At 35.4% G+C, this 18,506-nt stretch overlaps 1 protein-coding gene across 3 annotated transcripts in view; it reads right to left on the bottom strand.

The window, feature by feature from the left end:
• Window positions 1-4,622: 4,622 nt before the first annotated feature.
• SEC62 (SEC62 homolog, preprotein translocation factor) overlaps window positions 4,623-18,506 on the bottom strand; it is a 29,804-nt gene continuing 15,920 nt past the window's right edge. Inside the window, exons 4-9 of one of the 3 annotated variants that reach the window (XM_081026178.1) lie at window positions 17,759-17,963; window positions 17,427-17,519; window positions 14,860-14,920; window positions 11,986-12,105; window positions 7,332-7,825; window positions 4,623-6,771 (exon numbers count right to left, since the gene is read on the bottom strand). In XM_081026178.1, the coding sequence (XP_080882304.1) occupies window positions 7,359-7,825; window positions 11,986-12,105; window positions 14,860-14,920; window positions 17,427-17,519; window positions 17,759-17,963 (946 nt within the window). In that variant the 3' untranslated portion in view covers window positions 4,623-6,771; window positions 7,332-7,358. Of the gene's footprint in view, window positions 7,826-11,985; window positions 12,106-14,859; window positions 14,921-17,426; window positions 17,520-17,758; window positions 17,964-18,506 lie in introns of all 3 variants that reach the window. The other 2 variants (XM_081026179.1, XM_081026177.1) reach the window with 2 other exon arrangements.

The following is an 18,506-nucleotide window of genomic DNA, read 5'->3' on the forward strand; positions in this document are numbered from 1 at the left end:
TGATACATTTATACAATGGAGTAATACTCGGCTATAAAGAAGAATGAAATCTTACCATTTGCAACGATATGAATGAACCTAGAGAACATTATGCTAAGTGAAATAAGTCAGTCGGAGAAAGACAAATACCATATGATTTTACTTATATGTGGAATCTAAAGAGCAAAGAAAACAGAAATAGTCTCAGAGATATAGAGAAAAAAACTGATGGTTGCTAGATGGGATGGGGGTGGGGATGATGGAGAAAGGGAAGGGATTAGACAGCATAAATTGGTAACTACACTATTGCTATGGGGATATGAAAGACAGTTTGGGGAATAAAATCAATAATGTTGTAAAGATTTTGTAGGATGTCAGATGGCACATGTCTTATTAGGGAGACCACTTCTTGGACAGTGTAGATGCCTGACCACTGCACTGTACACCTGAAGCTGAAGCTGAATAAGGATGAATGTCAACTATAATTATATATATGTAGTCACAGGACATGGAGTACAGCATAGAGAGTCAATGAATTGTAACAGCTACATACAATGTCAGGGGGCAATAGATTGGGGGACGGGGATTATCACCTTGTGAGGGGTATAAGTGTCTAACTATTACATTATTTTGTACACCTGAAACTAATAAAAAAAGTCTGTACATTTTTTGGGCATTCTCGGTATATGAGTTTTAACAATGAATGGCACTGTAAGGGATTGGGGATTTTCCACTTCCTTATTTTTGCTTTTAAGTACTTCCTGAGTTTTCTGTAATAAAATATTTTTTTAAATTATTTAAGAATAACAAAAGGGGAGTTGTGGTTAGAACATTTAAATCTAAGAACTATTAGGAATATTCAGATAATTTGACGGTCACTCCAATAGTCACATCATTCTTCGTCCTTCTAGACTTGCCCCTCATCAGCTCATTTCCACGTGCTTAGGGTAGTCAAAGATGCGATTTGATTGTGGCACTTCCCTACTTTGAGTCAGTTCCCTCCAAAGGTCCTGTAGTGTCCCTCTTCATACTTATTATCCTGTGTTAGTCGATCGTCTTTCAGTTCCAAGTGACAGAAACCTCACTCAAACTAGCTTAAGCAAGAATGTGTTCGTTCATGTAACTGAAAAGCCCAGTGTTGGCTTCTGGCAGGGCTAGGAGTTCAGAGCTGGCATTAATGCCTTCTTTCGTGGTTCTGCCCTTCTCGTGTTGGTTTTCTTCCCGACAGGCTCTGCCTGTGTTTAGGCAACATGCAACATAGCCATTGGCGTCTCCAGGCCCACAGGGTCCTTAGAACTCAAATCCTGAGGATGCGAGAGGATTTGGATCTGCCTGGGTTGGGTCGTGTGCTCTTCCTCGGGGTCAGTCACCCAAGAATGGAATGGGGTACCAGAAACAGGGAGGGGTGTTCCCCAAAGGAACAAATTCTAGGCAAACCATGACCTGTATCCCTCCCTCCCTTCCTTTTCGTTTCGTTTTGTGTTGTGGTTCTCAAAGACCTTTACTGTTGGTTCCTTCCACAGTAGGACATGTGCCCACGTGGCTGTGAGCTCCACACTGCTCTCAGCTCCACTACTTCGGTGGAATGAACTCTGGGCAGGACAGACTGACTGTGGTCAGCACGATGGGTGGGCTGCCGCCAGCAGGGTCGCTCCTCCAGGGGCGCACAGACGAGCAGCTTCTTGGCCAGGTCCCCATGGCCTGCAGCAAGCAGTGGCTGTAGGAGCGCTTCAGGCCCAGCGTGTCCAGGGTGTCCCCCTTGCTGTCCTCTGTCCGTAGAAGCCTCAGGGAGGCCTCCCACTTGCTGCCAGTGATCTTGCCACAGGTGAAGCAGCGCGCAGGTATGATCATAGAGGCAGGATGGCAGCTGGCTGGTCCCACGGACTGTCTGACCACCGGCCATGCTCCAGCTTTCTCCAGACTCATCTCTTTTCTAGCTGCACCTGAACTGTTTTCAGTTCCTGAAACATGCCACTCAATCCATTGTCTCTTATTTTGCATATCTCGCTGCATTGGTCCCAAATAGCCTTCCTGTATTCTTTACCTAGGCCAAATGATCATTTCAAGATCTGGTTTGTGATACTTCCATGGGGTGTCTTTCAGGATCCTCCCTGCTGGGCTGGGTATTCATAAGCATACTCTTGACATCACACTACACGCTCTTGCGACTGTTAGCATCGGTACTTGTCTCTCCCTCACTCAGCTAGCTAGCTCCTCGAGTTCAGGCATTACACAATGCCTGGCACATAGTAATGTGCGCTAGGAAGCACAGTAGCCCCACAAATGTTTGTTGAATGACAAAAAGATAACCTCAGTATGGATAAGATCTTGCCCTGCTTCCTCCATTTATAAAATTCCCACAAAAAATCTTCAGCAGCTTCTTGTTGAATTTTTGTTTAGGAGTAAGATATATTTTAGATAAAACCTCACATGACACATATAACTTGCTAAATAGGTATTTATGAGGCAGACATAAAATGTGAATATTAAGTACTAAATTATGCTAAATTATCGTTAGCCTTTGAATATGATATTATAGTCCTATTTGAAATATTGGTGGATCTGATTAGCTAGGTCAGGGGTTCTTAACCTGGAGTCCACAGACCTCTAAGGGAGTTAAGCATAGAATGCAGAGATGTGAACTTGGGTGGGAAAAAATTGTTTTTCTCTAGACTATTATTGAAATTTAGTATTTCCTTTGATTATAAATGCAGGCAACAATCCAGAGTTCATTAGGCAGTAACTGACTATCAATAACAAAAATCAGGTATTTTTCATATCACACTCTAGTTGTTGCAGAGATCTTAATGTATTATTTATGCTACTTCAATGTCATAGCACTTACTTAACTCCCTGCTAGATCTGGTTATTAAATGAATAAATACATATATTACTGTATCACACATTTACATAATTTTGATAACTTACACTTCAATATAACTGGTTTGGTAACCTCATGCATTTTATTTTCTACACTTAAAAACATTATTCTGAGAAAGGGTGCATGGTACCTAAAGATCGAAATGCTCTAGGTATCATTCACTTAGAATGAAATGAAACCAAAGTGTGATGGTCTGATTCCAGAGAAACTTAGCCCACCTGCCCTCTTCTAATGTCATGCTAATAGACATTACAGGCTTTTTGGACAATCTTAAAACTACAAAACGAAGAAATGATGTCCTGACTGAAAATTTTATCTGGATGGAAAAGCCATGTGATTTATTTAAGTTTCAAAGGGTGTATGTATGGGCTGTGTTGGCAAAGTGGACCTACTCCGAAACTCACAACTAAATGCTGCAGACTGGTTTAAGAGCTTACCAAAGACGACAAATTCATTTCTTTATGTGGTTATCCACATAGATGTGCACTAGAACGGAATTTTGGTTATTGAAACTCTTAGGACATGCTCTGTAAGGTTGTGAGATCCTATCTAACAACGTTTGGTGGCAAGGTCTGTTAAAGAAGTAAACTCACTGGAATTCCTGTTTCCTTCGGTTTACTGGTCTTGGTTCCAATGGGAAACTTGGTTCTGAAATGAAGATACTTTGAGGAGATACTACACAAAGTGTGGGGTAGGGGAAGCCCAAGAGGAAGCACAGTAGCTTCAGCCACTGCAGGCTCGTGGCAGCAGACCCCTGGCCCGAAGGCAAAAGAACAGGGAGTAGCAACTCGAAGGGGAGTTTGGAAGTGGACCTCTGACAGCTGAGGCAGCCCGGCTGGGAGAGAGGCAAGAGAATAGACACTCTGACTTGTCCTCAGATCTCTGGCCAGGGTCCCCTTGGCCAAACCCACCCAGAAGTCAGGAGGCAAAGGAGCCCACTGCTGTGGTCCATTCGTCAACCTCATGGGGCAGAGAGCAGAGTGGCACTGGAGAGCTAGAGCAATCTAGCACATCTGGCAAATCCCTACCATAGCACTTATCACACTTATTGGATGGTCCAAGAAGGCAGAACTCTTATTTTTTTTATTCATGGTTGTGATAGTAAAATTTTGGCACACAGTAAGTGCTCAGTATTAATGAATGAATAAAGAACTGAAATATTACTGAAAGAGTAAAAGCGATCTATTTACTACACACAATTAGGAACTAAGTATTTACTTTCAGAGTGGATATTTAAAATATTATGGAAATACTAGAGTACGAGTCAGCAATAACTTCTGTTCTGTAGATCAGGCAGATATATGTCACAGCTTTATAATATAGTTAAGCACAGTCGATCTTCATTATTCGTGGATTCCATACTTGCAAATTTCCCTACTCTTTAAAATGTTTTGTGGTGCTTTCACGGTTATGCATAGAGGGGTGAAAAATTTGACTTGCCCAACGCATTCACTTTGAGATTGACAAAGTGAATGATGCTTTCTTGTTTCAGCTCATATTGTTAACAAGTGTCCTTTGCTCTACTTACCCGTTTCTTGCATTCTTGTGTCTATATGTGTGGTTTTTTCTTTTAATGATTTCATGGTTTAAAATGGCCACCAAAGGTAGTGCTGAAGTGCTGTTGAGTGTTCCTAAATGAAAGAAAGCTGTGACATGCCTTCTGGAGAAAATACATGTGTTAGATCAGCTTCATTTAGGTATGAAGTTGTAGTGCTATTGGCCATGAGTTCAATGTTAGTAAATCACAAGAAGACACCTCAAACAAGTTTTATATATTTTTTAATATATTAATGAATGTGACTAGAGGCTCATGGAACAAGAGCCTGGGGAAATATTTGTTAATTCCATTTTGGTGGTGACTTTATAGAACCTAACTACCACGAATAATGACAATCAACTGTACTTGCTGTTTTCCAGTTCTTAATAAAGATTCAAAAACAAAAAAACCAACTCAATGGACAAAAGACAAGATGATTTTTCTATAGTTGGCAGCTAATTGGTACCCATAATATAAAACCAGAAAGGGGAAAACATTAAAACCCATCACCACTGCATAGTTTCAATGTGACATATTAAAATTTATTACTTTCTGATTAGTACTTTACTAAATCCAAATTATATCAATGAAAATTGTCTAGAAGGCCATATAGTTTGAAAATCAAATCAGTGGAGGGAAAAGAAAAACCAATCGATTTAATACATTGACTTTAAGAACAATCACAAATGCATTATTCTTATTATCTGGACTCGGTTAATTCAGTGCTGCTGAATTAGGCCCATTTGTATTCACTCCACAATAAATCAGACATTATCCAAAATCTTCAAGCTCCTACTTTCAGTAGCACAGCAAACCTGAAGTTCTTTTTAAAAAAAAAAAAAAGTCACCATTCCACTGACTAATGTAAACAATTCTCCGTGCTCTGGCATAAGAATATTTCATGTTAGCCAACAAAGACAGCCATCTATTCTGAGGACTAGAACAGTGGCAGCCTTTTGGTTTTCATGTTTAAAGAACACAACCTTGAACAGTAAGACAGAGCTGAAATTTCTAACTCCCTTTCTAACCATAGTAAGAACGACATTTTCCCCCACGGACCACCAGATATTTATAAAAATTTGCACTAACATTTGGTGAATCCACAAACATCCATAAGAAGCTGACTTTCCCACCATGCTCCAATGTCTTTAAGACGAGACATAGTACATATACTATAAAGAGCTTTAGGATAAGTATGGAGTGCCTGGGTATTATCATAGTAGTAAAGGTTAAGTCATTTTTATTTCTGAGAAACACTTTTGGTACCATTACCATGTCCAAAAATAGGTTATTAATGCTACTGCTGATCAAGCAGTTCAGCAGCTGTAATTATGCATCTGTTACTGTGGAAAGAATACAGGAGAGCTCTGAAACACGAGGGGAAAACACCCAGGCACTTCAATCAGTGAACATTTTTGCTAGGAGAAAACTTTTAAAATGATTGACTGCAGCCTTGAAAGAGTTGCATGAACATCAAATAGCCACATTTCTGTTCACTTACAAGGAATACTATAAAGAGGCAATCAAGCTATGTTTAATAAAATGTGTCAGAAAGTGTACTGTTTTCACAATTTAAAAAAAATTAACATCTGTAGTCACACATTTAGATGGGAAACAGCCTAAAGAAAAATAAAGACCTACACACACCGACTATTTCAACTACAAAGCGAAATGCTCTCACTGTGACTGAAGGAAAATAATTTAATGTTCATTATCAGTTTACAAGAGTATAACTCCAAGGAATGATTACGCTCATAAGTAAATGCAAGATTTTTCCAAAAGATTTATAACTAAGGTATTCAAGACATAAAATCAAACTGCAAAACTAGTTCAAAGCAGTTAGAGTTCAATGGTTCTCTTATGTTTTCTTTTAGGTTCTTTATTTTAAATTGGTATTTTAGAACAGTAAATTATCTTTCATAGCAGTGCCTCCTGGTCTGATAATACAGTACCTCATTTCTGAATGTAGAGATTTAAGATAAATCAAAATGAACATTAAGGCATACAAACACTACTTTAAGTATGCTCTTATTTAATAAGGAAGGTTTTAACTCATGTTCAAATACATGGAATGTTGGCACAAACTGAAGCTGCTGTAGAAAGATCACAGATGTGTGGGTTATTGGAACTCCCATTTCTCTAAAAACACACCCTTAAATGGTCTTAATTTTACAAATTTAAGTGTTAAGAAAATGTCTAAATAATAAGTAACAATTAAAATAAAATGTTTATTTGTAAATTATGTACAGAATACATTACTTTACGACAAGGAAATGGGAGGAAGAGCCATCACCTTCCCGCCAATGCGGCTCGGCCTCTCTGTTGGAGACGACCATCTTTCTCAGAAGCAGATGCACAAACCACTTTGGATTTCCTAAGTTGGAAAAGGAGAATTTGTAGCTAAACTAAAAGTATTGTTGCATTATTACTAGTTGGCTTGTTTCCACAAAATGCTTTTTGAACCCTGCTAAGTCAGAATCTTAGAAACTTCCTGGTATAATTTTGTAATCAACAAAATCTTAACTATCAAGAACAATGAGTTTAAGCATTTCATCTCAAAGCAACTGTGACATAGCTATATAACTATGCATAATCTGAAATGTTGGTATTTCTTTTTTATCCCTTTTAGTTATTTTGATTAGTCTAACAGTAAAAAGCCATACAATTATCAAAAATGCCATTAATCTAAATGTCATTGTGGAAAGTGCATCTTTGATAACTATCAAAATCAATGAAACCTACTTACTATAAATTTATCAAATAGGTAAAACTGATAAATGGCTTTTGACTGTACCAATAAGTGTTCTATAAAATGAAGGACTGAATATAATTGCTTAGATGTCAAATACATTTCAGTAAGTGGATTTAAAGAATGCTACAAATGTCACGTGTACATTATGACAATCAGCCAACATAGAAAATCCAACCTCTTACACGTATTTAGTCCCAAAGTTAGGCAGGTTATGATTTTTCATGTGAAGGTTTAGTTGTTTCTCCATCATCATCTTCTTCCTCCTCTTCACAATCTCCATCTGTTTGTTGTTCCAGCTCCTCTTTTGTGATCATTTCAAAGTCATTCCCATTTCCACTACTGTGCTGGGATCGGTCATCTTCCCTCCTGTCACTGTCTGTGTCAGAATGCCGTTCTCCACCTGAGCCTTCTGGTCCATGGTTTCCTGGTCTTGCTTTTCCTTCCTCATCTTCCTTTTTCTCACTGTCTGACTTTTCCTCACTGTCGGACTTCTGCTGCTTTTTGGTTTCAGATTTCTCATCTTTCTTTAAGTCTGCTTTTGGTCCTTTATATTCATGTGTGTACAGAGGCCTGAAGGAGTCAATGAAGCCCACATCAGCAGTCAGATTTGGCAAGAACCAAAAGTGGTGCCTTCCTCCAGTTATGAGCCAAATGATGAGAAATAGAATGCAACGAGCTGTAGAAGAAAAATATTTCTCTAATTGAATAATTCAAGCACTGACTCTGACAGTAGGGAGTATTTGTTAATAAAAAACTGGAAGACATTCAGAGTGTTATTATTTGCACATTACACGTACCATAAATTAAATTAAACAATTAAATCCTGATTAGTTTAGCAGTTATCACAGTATTCTAGGCACAGAACCTTCTACTCTGAACTTGAGGGCATAATGCTACTATGCCCCTGAAAGAATTACTGTTATGTGTTCTTTCAACGGGGTGCTATTTCATGGATGTACACTTATGATTTATGTACCTGCTGTTATCGTTCAATAAGCATAGCCATCAACTGGACATTTAAGTATGCATGAGACCATTGTATAAGAGAAAGGAAATAATGTGAGTATGGGATGAAGGTATCTTAAGAAGCCTTTAAGAAGGAAAAATCAGGACTGCATAATTTTCCTAGACCCTACGCACTTTAGCCTTTGTAAGGCAATTTTGCTATAAAAAAAAATTAAAAAAATATACCTTTACCACCACATTCGTACAAATCCAAATATAATCCTGCATAGGTTCATTACTACATACATATACACATATTATTACTTCTGATTTTAAAAGAAATGAAAACATTTCCGTGGGTCCACAGCATGTGCCTACTCTGCCTAAAGGATAAGCCTCCTAAGTAAAAACACTTTTGAATAAAAGAACATTTTCCTAAAAGTTACAATTTTTAAAAAATTAAGTAATTATATAATTTCTGCTTATTTAAGGACTCTATCCCAATATTGGGAAACAATACAATGAAATTTCAGGTCACTTAAACAAACAGGTTTTAAGGTTACTCTTTTAGAGCAATGTATGACAAAAGTGTGGTTAAAGCAAGAATTAGATAATTTTAAAGTCTATCATGAGTTATCACAAACACAAACCCAATATTTCATATAGTTTTCTCTTAATTTACCAATTATATAGAGCTGGGTGATTTTCCTGTTTTTTATTAAAGGTCATAATGATTATGTGAATTTATGGACTAGTCAATTATGACAGGTTTTTGTTTTTGTTTTCTTTACTATTATATCACTGTTTTCACATAAGGCCTAAAAGCAAATCATCTATGCTTGTACCATTATTTTGCTTTAGATGAATAAAAGGAAACGGTTTTAGCTGCCTTGACTTTTGTACCATTATTTTGCTTTAGATGAATAAAAGGAAACGGTTTTAGCTGCCTTGACTTTTATAAGGTAGTAATTTCTATTTTCACAAAATAGAAATGATTCTGTACACATTAGTATCTTGTGGTACAAGCAGAAAAAGCAAGTATGTTTGAAAGTATAATTTAAGAATAAATTCCACTACTAAAAAAAAAAAAATAAACGTCTTTTAAGGAGGCTGCACATTTTTTTCTCCAAATATAATTATGATGCTATGATAAGCATAGAGGTTATAAGACAGATGGTTTGTACCGTGTTTCCCCGAAAATAAGACCTACCCGGACAATCAGCTCTAATGTGCCTTTTGGAGCAAAAATTAATATAAGACCTGATTTATATTATATTATGTTATATTATATTAATTATATTATATTATACCCAGTCTTACATTATAGTAAAATAAGACTGGGTTTTATATTAATTTTTGCTCCAAAAGACGCATCAGAGTTGATTGTCCGGCTAGGTCTTATTTTCAGGGAAACACGGTAGTATAAATCTTGCCTCAAATCCAAGAAAAAGCAATACAGAAATGGTGCAAATAAAACCTAAATTCTCACCATATACAAGTATAAAGTGAATGTAGCAGAATCCTAACATGTTTTACAGTTTTTCTCTATGTGGCATTAGATTACCAGGGGCAAAAGGGGAAGAATCAAGGGAAAACCACTGTGACATGTACTGTCACACTATCTCTATACTAAAAAGTGATACATTTAGAAAATTGCCAAAGGTCTTATTTTGAATGGCAATATTAACAATATATTCAAAATAGTACCAAATATAATTGTGACCAATATATAATACTCTATCGGATAACATAAAACATTCAATTTATAAGTGAGTTATAGGTTAATACTATTTGAAAGAATATTTGGAATTGCATTTTCTAAGAAAACACCAAAATGTTGGGTTTGTTTTCTGGTTTAATTCACAAGATTTAATGTTCAATGCTATTTAAATCTACAGTATATTTAAAAAGAAAAATTACACAATACAACTGAAGACGCAGTATTTTAAAGAGCAAAACAATATAATTACCATAAATTATTGTGAATACTGCTTTAAGTAGAAGATAAGCAAGTGGGTTAATTCTATTCAGTGGAGTTAAATCTTGCTGAATTTTTTCAAAGAGCTTCTAAAATTTCAAGGATTTTAGAGCCAGAAGACACCAGTTTGATTATATCTAATGTCAGATCAAAGTTTATGGTTTCTCATTCTCGATATACTACACTAGTTATGTGCTTTATAGTCTTAGATTTTATTTCTTGGCCTACAAATGTGCTGTATTACATGCAGAAGTATCAGAGGATTTTCTCAAGGTAACTAAGCTAGAGGAAGGAAAAATTGAAAGGTGGGTGGAAAGGCTTCACACAGAGTCAGAGGTCGGAGAGAAAAAAGGAGGCCCATAAACATGATGAACTGAATGAAAATACTAGATGAGCTCTGGACCCATGGATGGTGGCACCAGCTCAGGGCACACTTTGATGCCCAGGATGAAGGGATGTGCAGAGGGAAATTGCTTAGGGCTATAGGAGTAATACTTTATAAACATAAGAATCTATTATATATCACAGAACCCCAGAAAATCATGCAACCATTTCAGATAATCTTGGTCAAATTATGTCCTTTAACAATAGATATTAGGTCAATAATGTGGGCATTGTTTTTAATTTTTATACGGAAGTACACCTATGTGTCTTGGTGTAAAAGTTGATTTGTCATTTAGGGAAAATAATTAGAACTTAGTACCATATACCAACATAAATTCTAGATGGCTAGGAATTATATGTAAGTAAAAAAGTCACCAGATAGCTTTAGATAAGCTGAGAAAAATTCTTATTTCTTTCCCAAAGAAAAATTAATTAGACTTGTCCACCCCATATAGGAAAACTTCAAAAACTAGGATTTTGAGTAAAATAGTATTTGTTGGTTTTTTTCATGGTAATATGCTCATTATGAAAAAATACAGACAAGTAAAAAGAATATTAAAATCATTCATAAGTACCAGCAAATTTATATTTAGGTGCATTTCCTTCCAATCAAATCCCCCATTTCAAAAAAATCTTTCTAATTAAACAGGTAAAAACTACCTTGTTATCTTAATTTTACTGATAACTAGTGATGAGCATTTTTCATGTATTTATTAATCACTTGTCTTTTAATTTCCTCTTTTGAACTGGGTTATTTTTATATTGTTTTATTTGTGTTTTTATTTTTATTTATTATTTTTTTAAGGAGGGCGCAGCTCACAGTGGCCCACAGGGGATCAAACCAGCAACCTTAGTGTTACGAACACCGTGCTCTACCTAACTGAGCTAACTAACTGGTCACCCCGGTATTGTTTTACTTTTAACTACGAAAGACACCAATCATCCAGACATGCAAAAAAAAAAAAAAAATTACTTATGGTTTCTTGTTTGATTTTTTTAAAGACATTTTAAAATTCCTAATGCATCTAGAATTTGTCTTGGTACACAGGTGCAAACTAATTTTTCCCCAAAAGGAAAATTAATTGTTTAGAATCATTTATTGAATACATCCATAAAATTTAAATATTTAATATAAGCTTCGTTTGCCTTATGTCAAAATAGAAAAATGTTTTATTGAAAATACATCTAATAAATGATCAACCACTGTAAAAATATTAATGTCTTTGTAGCTAAAAGTAGCTAAAATTTAAAATTTTAAAGCATATCAGCTAAATTTTAAAGCATATCAATGTGTATGTAGATTAAGTCATATTAAATCCCTTTTCTTCAGAATAGAGCAAATAAAATCAAACACATGTGCTACTTCAAGCCTGAGTCAGTTTTGGCATGTGACCCAACAAGTAGGTCCACATACTTCTTGATTTGCCTGCATTAAGTTTGTTAGTAAGCTTTATTGAAGCTACAGATTATAGTCCAAAACGTGCAATATCTATCTTACTGAAGTCATTTTTACCATTGATAATACTTACCAACAGCAAGGAGAAGAATGCTGGCTACAAAACAGCCTGCACCCACACTGAGGTAATAAACGCCTACTCTCATCTCAGCTGGCCAAAGAGGAAAGAGGGTGGCTGCTATCACTGCAATCACTGGAACAGGAAATAACAAAGTTATACAGGTAACTTAGATTTTAACTGGCTTGGTTGCATAACAGTGAATACATTCCTAGGGGGAAAAATTGAAACATAAATACACCGAAATAAATAAAATAGGCATTTTTTATATTAGTTTCAGGTGTACAAAATAATGTAATAGTTAGACATTTACACCCCTCACAAAGTAATAATCCCCCCGCTCCAATCTATTACCCCTCTGACATCGTACATAGCTGTTACAATTCCATTGACTCTTCCCTATGCTGTACTCCATGTCCTGTGACTATGTATATTACATTATAGTTGACATTCATCCTTATTCAGCTTCAGCTTCAGGTGTACAGTGCAGTGGTCAGGCATCTACACTGTCCATGAAGTGGTCTCCCTGATGAGACGTGCCCATCTGATACCCTACAAAACCTTTACAATATTATTGATTATATTCCCCAAGCTGTCTTTTGCATTCCAGTGGCAATATTATGGTTACCAATTGTGCTTTCTAATCCCCTCACCTTCTCCCTCATCCCCACTCCCATCCCATCTAGCAACCCTCAGTTTTCTCTCTATATCTCTTACACTGTTTCTGATTAGTTTGCTCATTTATTCTGTTCTTTAGATTCCACATGTAAGTGAGACCATATGGTATTTGTTTTTCTCCATCTGACTTATTTCATTTAGCATCATGTTCTCTAGGTCCATCTTAAAATGGTCATTTTTATAGATAAAAAAATGGTCAATTATTAGCCATTTCACATAGTTCAACTTAACATCTTAACTACTGTTCTTAAATTAGGTTAGGATTTTTCTAGTATAAATTACATACAAAGTGCTGTTAAAAAAACAGGAAATTGTTAGCTCCTTAAATGACCTACAGCGTTTCCCCGAAAATAAGACCTAACCAGACCATCAGCTCTAATTCGTGTTTTGGAGCAAAAATTAATATAAGACCCGGTCTTATTTATATTAAAATAAAACCGGATCTTATATTAATTTTTACTCCAAAAGACGCATTAGAGCTGATGGTCCGGCTAGGTCTTATTTTCGGGAAAACATGGTATTGCTGCTATTTTCCGGTAGTGTCTACTTTATTTTCTACTATAAGATATCTGTCTACTGAATAGGGGAGCTTAAAGAAACAAAATCTAATGACAAAACTAACCAAAAAGTGATTTCAATGAATCAGAGATTCTGATTCTGGGGTGGAGTTCTGAGATGTACACATTTAAAAAGGTCACCAGGTGATCCTGATACAGATAGTTTTTGGTAGTTAGGGAATATATACAAACATCTCCAGCTTTTTTCTAAGTACAGTGGGACCACATGGAACAATCATAAGAAATCAGAAGTCTAGTTTCAGGTCTTTAGAGTAAAAGAGATCAGGATTCAAATTCTAGCTATATTATTTATAAGCTAAGAAACCCTGGGCAAGTTGTTTAACCCCTTTGAGACTAGTTTACTTTATATTTCATATGTGCCTGTTTCTATTTTTTAAAGGTTTTTGCAAGGATGAAATGAAACAATGCATGTAAAATACTTAGCAAAGTGACTAGTACATAGTAAATGATCAATAGCTATTAGCTGTTTGGGTTGTAATTGTTTGAGTTTCAACTCTTAAGAGTTATTTTGAATGGGATCCTATGATTAAGCTTTTTTGTTTAACTGCTGTCTATTTGTTAAATCATTCTCTCTCCCCCAACCCACAGCCCCCATTCTTAATAACACGCACCTATGGTAAAAAAACAAACAAAAAACAACCCAAAACGTGTAAAGTGAAGTTATCATCCAATTCTTACTCCACTCCCCAGAGGTTAATCAATATTGTTTCTTATTTGTTCTCCCAGAGACTGCCTACATGTAATTAAAATTAGCTACATAGAATTTTTTTCTACGTAAATGAGCTTATACTATTCTTTCTCTTTTCCCCCCCATTTAATCTATTTTAGATTTCTTTCCATTAGTGCATCCTGCTTAATTCTTTAAAAGCTGTATGATACTGTAATTTATTTCACCATTCTCCTTTTGAGGGACTTGAATTGTTTCCAGTTTTATCCTATTACAGACAATAGTGCAACAAATACATGTTGTGCAACTGTGATTACAACACAGGATAAATTCTTTGAGGTATAATTGTTAGTTCAAAACGTACTGGCATTTAAAATTTGAAAGATAGTTGCTAATTACTCTCCTACTAAATATAATCTGAGGGATTTGCATTAGAATAATGTGTCAATGTACACTTTTGAATAGATACTTAGTGCAACTGTATTAAAGACAGCCATGGGATAAATTCTTAGAAGTACAATAGCTGGGTCAGTGTTTATACATTTAAAATTTGAAAGATACTGCCAAACTGCCCTCTATACAAATGAAAACAATGGATATACCATCAGTTGTTGGAGAGTATTGATTTTTCCCAAGTGCTGGACCTTCACTAAGACTAGGTACTATCAAACTGTAATCCTCTTAATCACTATTGCTTTAATTTGTATTTATTATAAACGTGATTAAGTAGCATTCATGATTATTGGTCACTATATTTCTTTATCTGAGCTACTGTTACCATTTTCTACCAGGTTGTTAATCTCTTAAATGTCTTTGTTTTAATGTGTTGCAAATATTTTCCTCATTTTATCATTTATCTTCTGATTTTAAAGTATACTTTTTACAAATAACTATTTTATGTTAAATATTTTTCTGTATGGCTTTTGCATTTTATTTTCCTTTCTAAATTTTAGACACTGTACTTACCAAGAATTAATCCCATGACAAAGGTTTTAAAGTGAACTGGGTCATAGATCCACACAAATACCTAGAAGAATCAAGAAACCACAGTGCTTTAAATTCTAAGGTCACATTAGAAAGTTAAGCTTAAGTCTCTATTTTAGATCCTCTACAAAAGTAACTTCCAACTTCTTGACATATAAGAACTGCTTTTTAAGGTAAACAATTCCAAAGACCTTTCCTTCAGTAGTGTTTCTTTTGGTATCCAGTTAGAAAATTGTTTAAAAAATTATAAATTCTGTAATGCACTTAAATAAATTTCTGTGTACTTACATGCTTTTAACAATTTGTTCATGTGTGCAAACCATTACTTATTCAACCTGAAGACCAGCAATTGCACAATCTTTTTGTCTTAATGTAATGATGTACACTGGCAGGAGTAGAACCAGTTTGGGCTGAGAGCATAGTTAAGATAGATTCCAGGCAGGACCTACTATAAATCCAGCAGCTCTCAGCCACACCCTGTTATCTCTTACCAATGAGATGCAAAGAACCATTATTAAAGATCATGCTTAGTGACCATAAAGATTCTATGACTCTACAATAATTTCATTGCCTACTTCCCTCTGGAGGGTCTGCATTCCATAAGCTGGGAATTACTGCTTTAAAGCTTAATTTATTATACTTTATACAACAGAAATTGACTTCAGAACAAACAGAACTCTGCTTAATCATCATCCACAGAACTCCCAGTTTTATCTCTTAGTTTCTATAAATAACAGTGCTCTTCCATTTGCGGGTTCTATGTTGACCAGAACTCTTTATTATTGTCTTTTTGATTTGGTTCTACTTCTAACATCGGGGGTCCCATTCTTCTTTTTTTTCCTTTACATTTTTTCCTTCTTTTTTTTCCTGTACATTTTCCTTTGAAATCAGATCCACAGAAATCACTTCTGCCAGTTAGTATTCTAAAAAAACAAGTTTTTAAAGACATTTCCCACCTTTGAAAGTTTGAAAGCATGCTTCTTTCTGCAGAATAAAATCTAGCCTCTGCAGGAACGCAAGGATCCATGGTTTTGCTCAGGCTGCTTCCTTTGCCTAATAGATCTATTACTCCTTCCCCATGCACCTGGCAATCTGCCAATCATCCTTCAAGACTCAGCCCAAGTGCTCAGCATCTCCAGAACCTCCTAGTCCTCCTTTGAATAAATCAACTATCCCTAACTGGTGTTCTCACATCGTATACCTATCGCACTGGAACATAGAACCATTTTTTAAAGTCTCTGTTTTCTAGACTATGAGAGCTTCGAAGAACAGGATTTTATCTTATTTACTGTGCTATTCCTACCATGTTTCCCCAAAATAAAACCTTGCCAGACAATCAGCTCTAATGCGTCTTTTGGAGCAAAAATTAATATAAGACCTGGTCTTATTTTACTATAAGACCGGGTTGATGTGATGTGATGTGATGTGATATAATACTGGGTCTCACATTAATTTTTGCTCCAAAAGACACATTAGAGCTGATTGTCTGGCTAGGTCTTATTTTCTGGGAAACACGGTAGCATGTATAAAAATGTCTTGGCATATAGCCAATGTTGGTGTTTAACTGAAGGTATTTAAGCTTTCATGTTAGGAAAGACCTGTGGTCTTGAATTATATGGTTAAGACTAGGGTACATGTTTTCTGAAAAGCTTCCCCAGAACTTCAAATTCATAGCTCCTGGAACCATTATTTTATATATACTACTTTTGTATTAAGTATAGCAAGAAGAGCTATATCTTAAAATACACAACAATTCAATGGCTAGTACATAACTAAGGTTTTTGTATTTGTTAAATGATTAAATCAAGCAGTCTTCATGGAAGGCTTCCACCACACAAATCTCCCATTACAAAAACAAATACAGACTGTCTCCTTGAGTTAAGCATCAAGAAATGCTAAACATTTTACACCCTTAAAGCAGAATGTCTGATGATACAAAAGGCAGAAACCAGGAGGTGTTCTCCATTAACCGTTCTGCTCTTTTTTCTGTGACAGTAACGGAAATCCTGCATTTTGGCTCGGCAAATGAGCACCCAATATAAAACACACATTTCTAAGATTTTACTGCAGGTAGGCATGATCACATGTCTCGGTTCTGGAATCCAAACAGAAATGAAACTGCCAGCTTCCTAAAAGGTGTCTTTAAGGAGCAGGCTTGTCCTTCCGTCTCCTTCCCTCCTTTGGATGCAGATACAAGGTTGGCAGCCATCTACTAGTAAGACCCTCACACAGAAGGAAGCACTCGGATCCCCCATGCAGCTGCCATATCGGTACTGCTTACCCTCAGGTTTCATCGATGGGACAGAAACAAGCAGCTACTGTATTTTAAGCCACGGTTATCTCAGGTTTCCTATACCACTCATAGACAGCTGAACCTAATTCTGATTTTTAAAAAAATTATTTTATAAATCTAAACTCAGAGCTATTATTGATTTTTAAAGAGATTTTATATCTGCATGATTACTTTATCTAAATTACTTCTTTTCTTGTGAAGGCATCAAATTCTTAAAACAAAACTAGATTTCCACTTATAAGTTAGATACTCTTACCTCATTTCCATCCAGAAAAACTTGATCATCATGTGGCTCAAGCTTGAATTTTTTCTTCGTTTCCTTCTTTTTGGGAGTTCCTGGAGTTTCCTCCTATTAAGACACAAGTTGAAAAAAATACTTACAAACAAGCAAAAAGCAATATGACATCATATAATAATAATTTTTAAAAATTCAGTATTTGAGACACAGAAATCAAAATTCTCAACCATGGAATTTATAAGAACCGTAAAATGGTTATCGTAAGTGGTTGCTGCATGTTTCAAATGTGGTCATATGCCAGTATTGATCATGTGCACATAATGATTTTTTTTAATCTTAATTGAAATCACCTTTTTGGATTCTTCCTTTTCACCATCTTTTTTTTTTTCTTTTTCCTTTTTTATCTTTTCATCCTTTAGATTTTCTTTCTTGCTCTTTTTATCTTCTTCTTTTCCACTTTCAGCTTTTCCTTTCTCTTTTTCTTTTTTTATGTCTTTATCATACTTCATTTTCATTACTTTTAGGGCTCGGTGAAAAAACTGTTTCTTTAAAAGCCTTAAGAAAAAAAGGTATGACATTATACTCCCTATCAATTATATAGATACAGACTAAAAAGCAAAAATATAACTACCTGAATAAAATGAGCAAAGAAATATTACATACACTGGTAATATACAAAAGAAATGACAATTAGTAAGCCCAGGGAAAAATGGTCAAATCCACTTCTAATCAAAAAAGCTGTATAGACAATTTGATTACATAAAATTTGCCATTCTAAGTTTCATTTTTAACTACATAATTTAGATAAAGATTGTAAGTTTAGAATTACCCTTATGTAACTTTTCTCTATGTTCATTAGAAATACTCAAGACTCTGTTTTATTTAATGTTAAGTCTCAAATTCAAGAGCAGACATAAGGATTCAATAAATATAACAGTTTAAGAAATGGTAACAGATTGAAAATACACCCATGATTTGATTTATCCAAACAGTGTCTTCAGCTGTCTTTCTCCATGTTACTTTCTCTCTCACTGTTTTCACTATTTGGCCTGTCACTATAATGAAATACCTTTAGTGAAGTAATGAATAATTAAATAT

This window comes from Rhinolophus hipposideros (assembly GCF_964194185.1).
Source record: "Rhinolophus hipposideros genome assembly, chromosome: 2".
In the NCBI taxonomy this organism is placed as follows: domain Eukaryota; kingdom Metazoa; phylum Chordata; class Mammalia; order Chiroptera; family Rhinolophidae; genus Rhinolophus; species Rhinolophus hipposideros.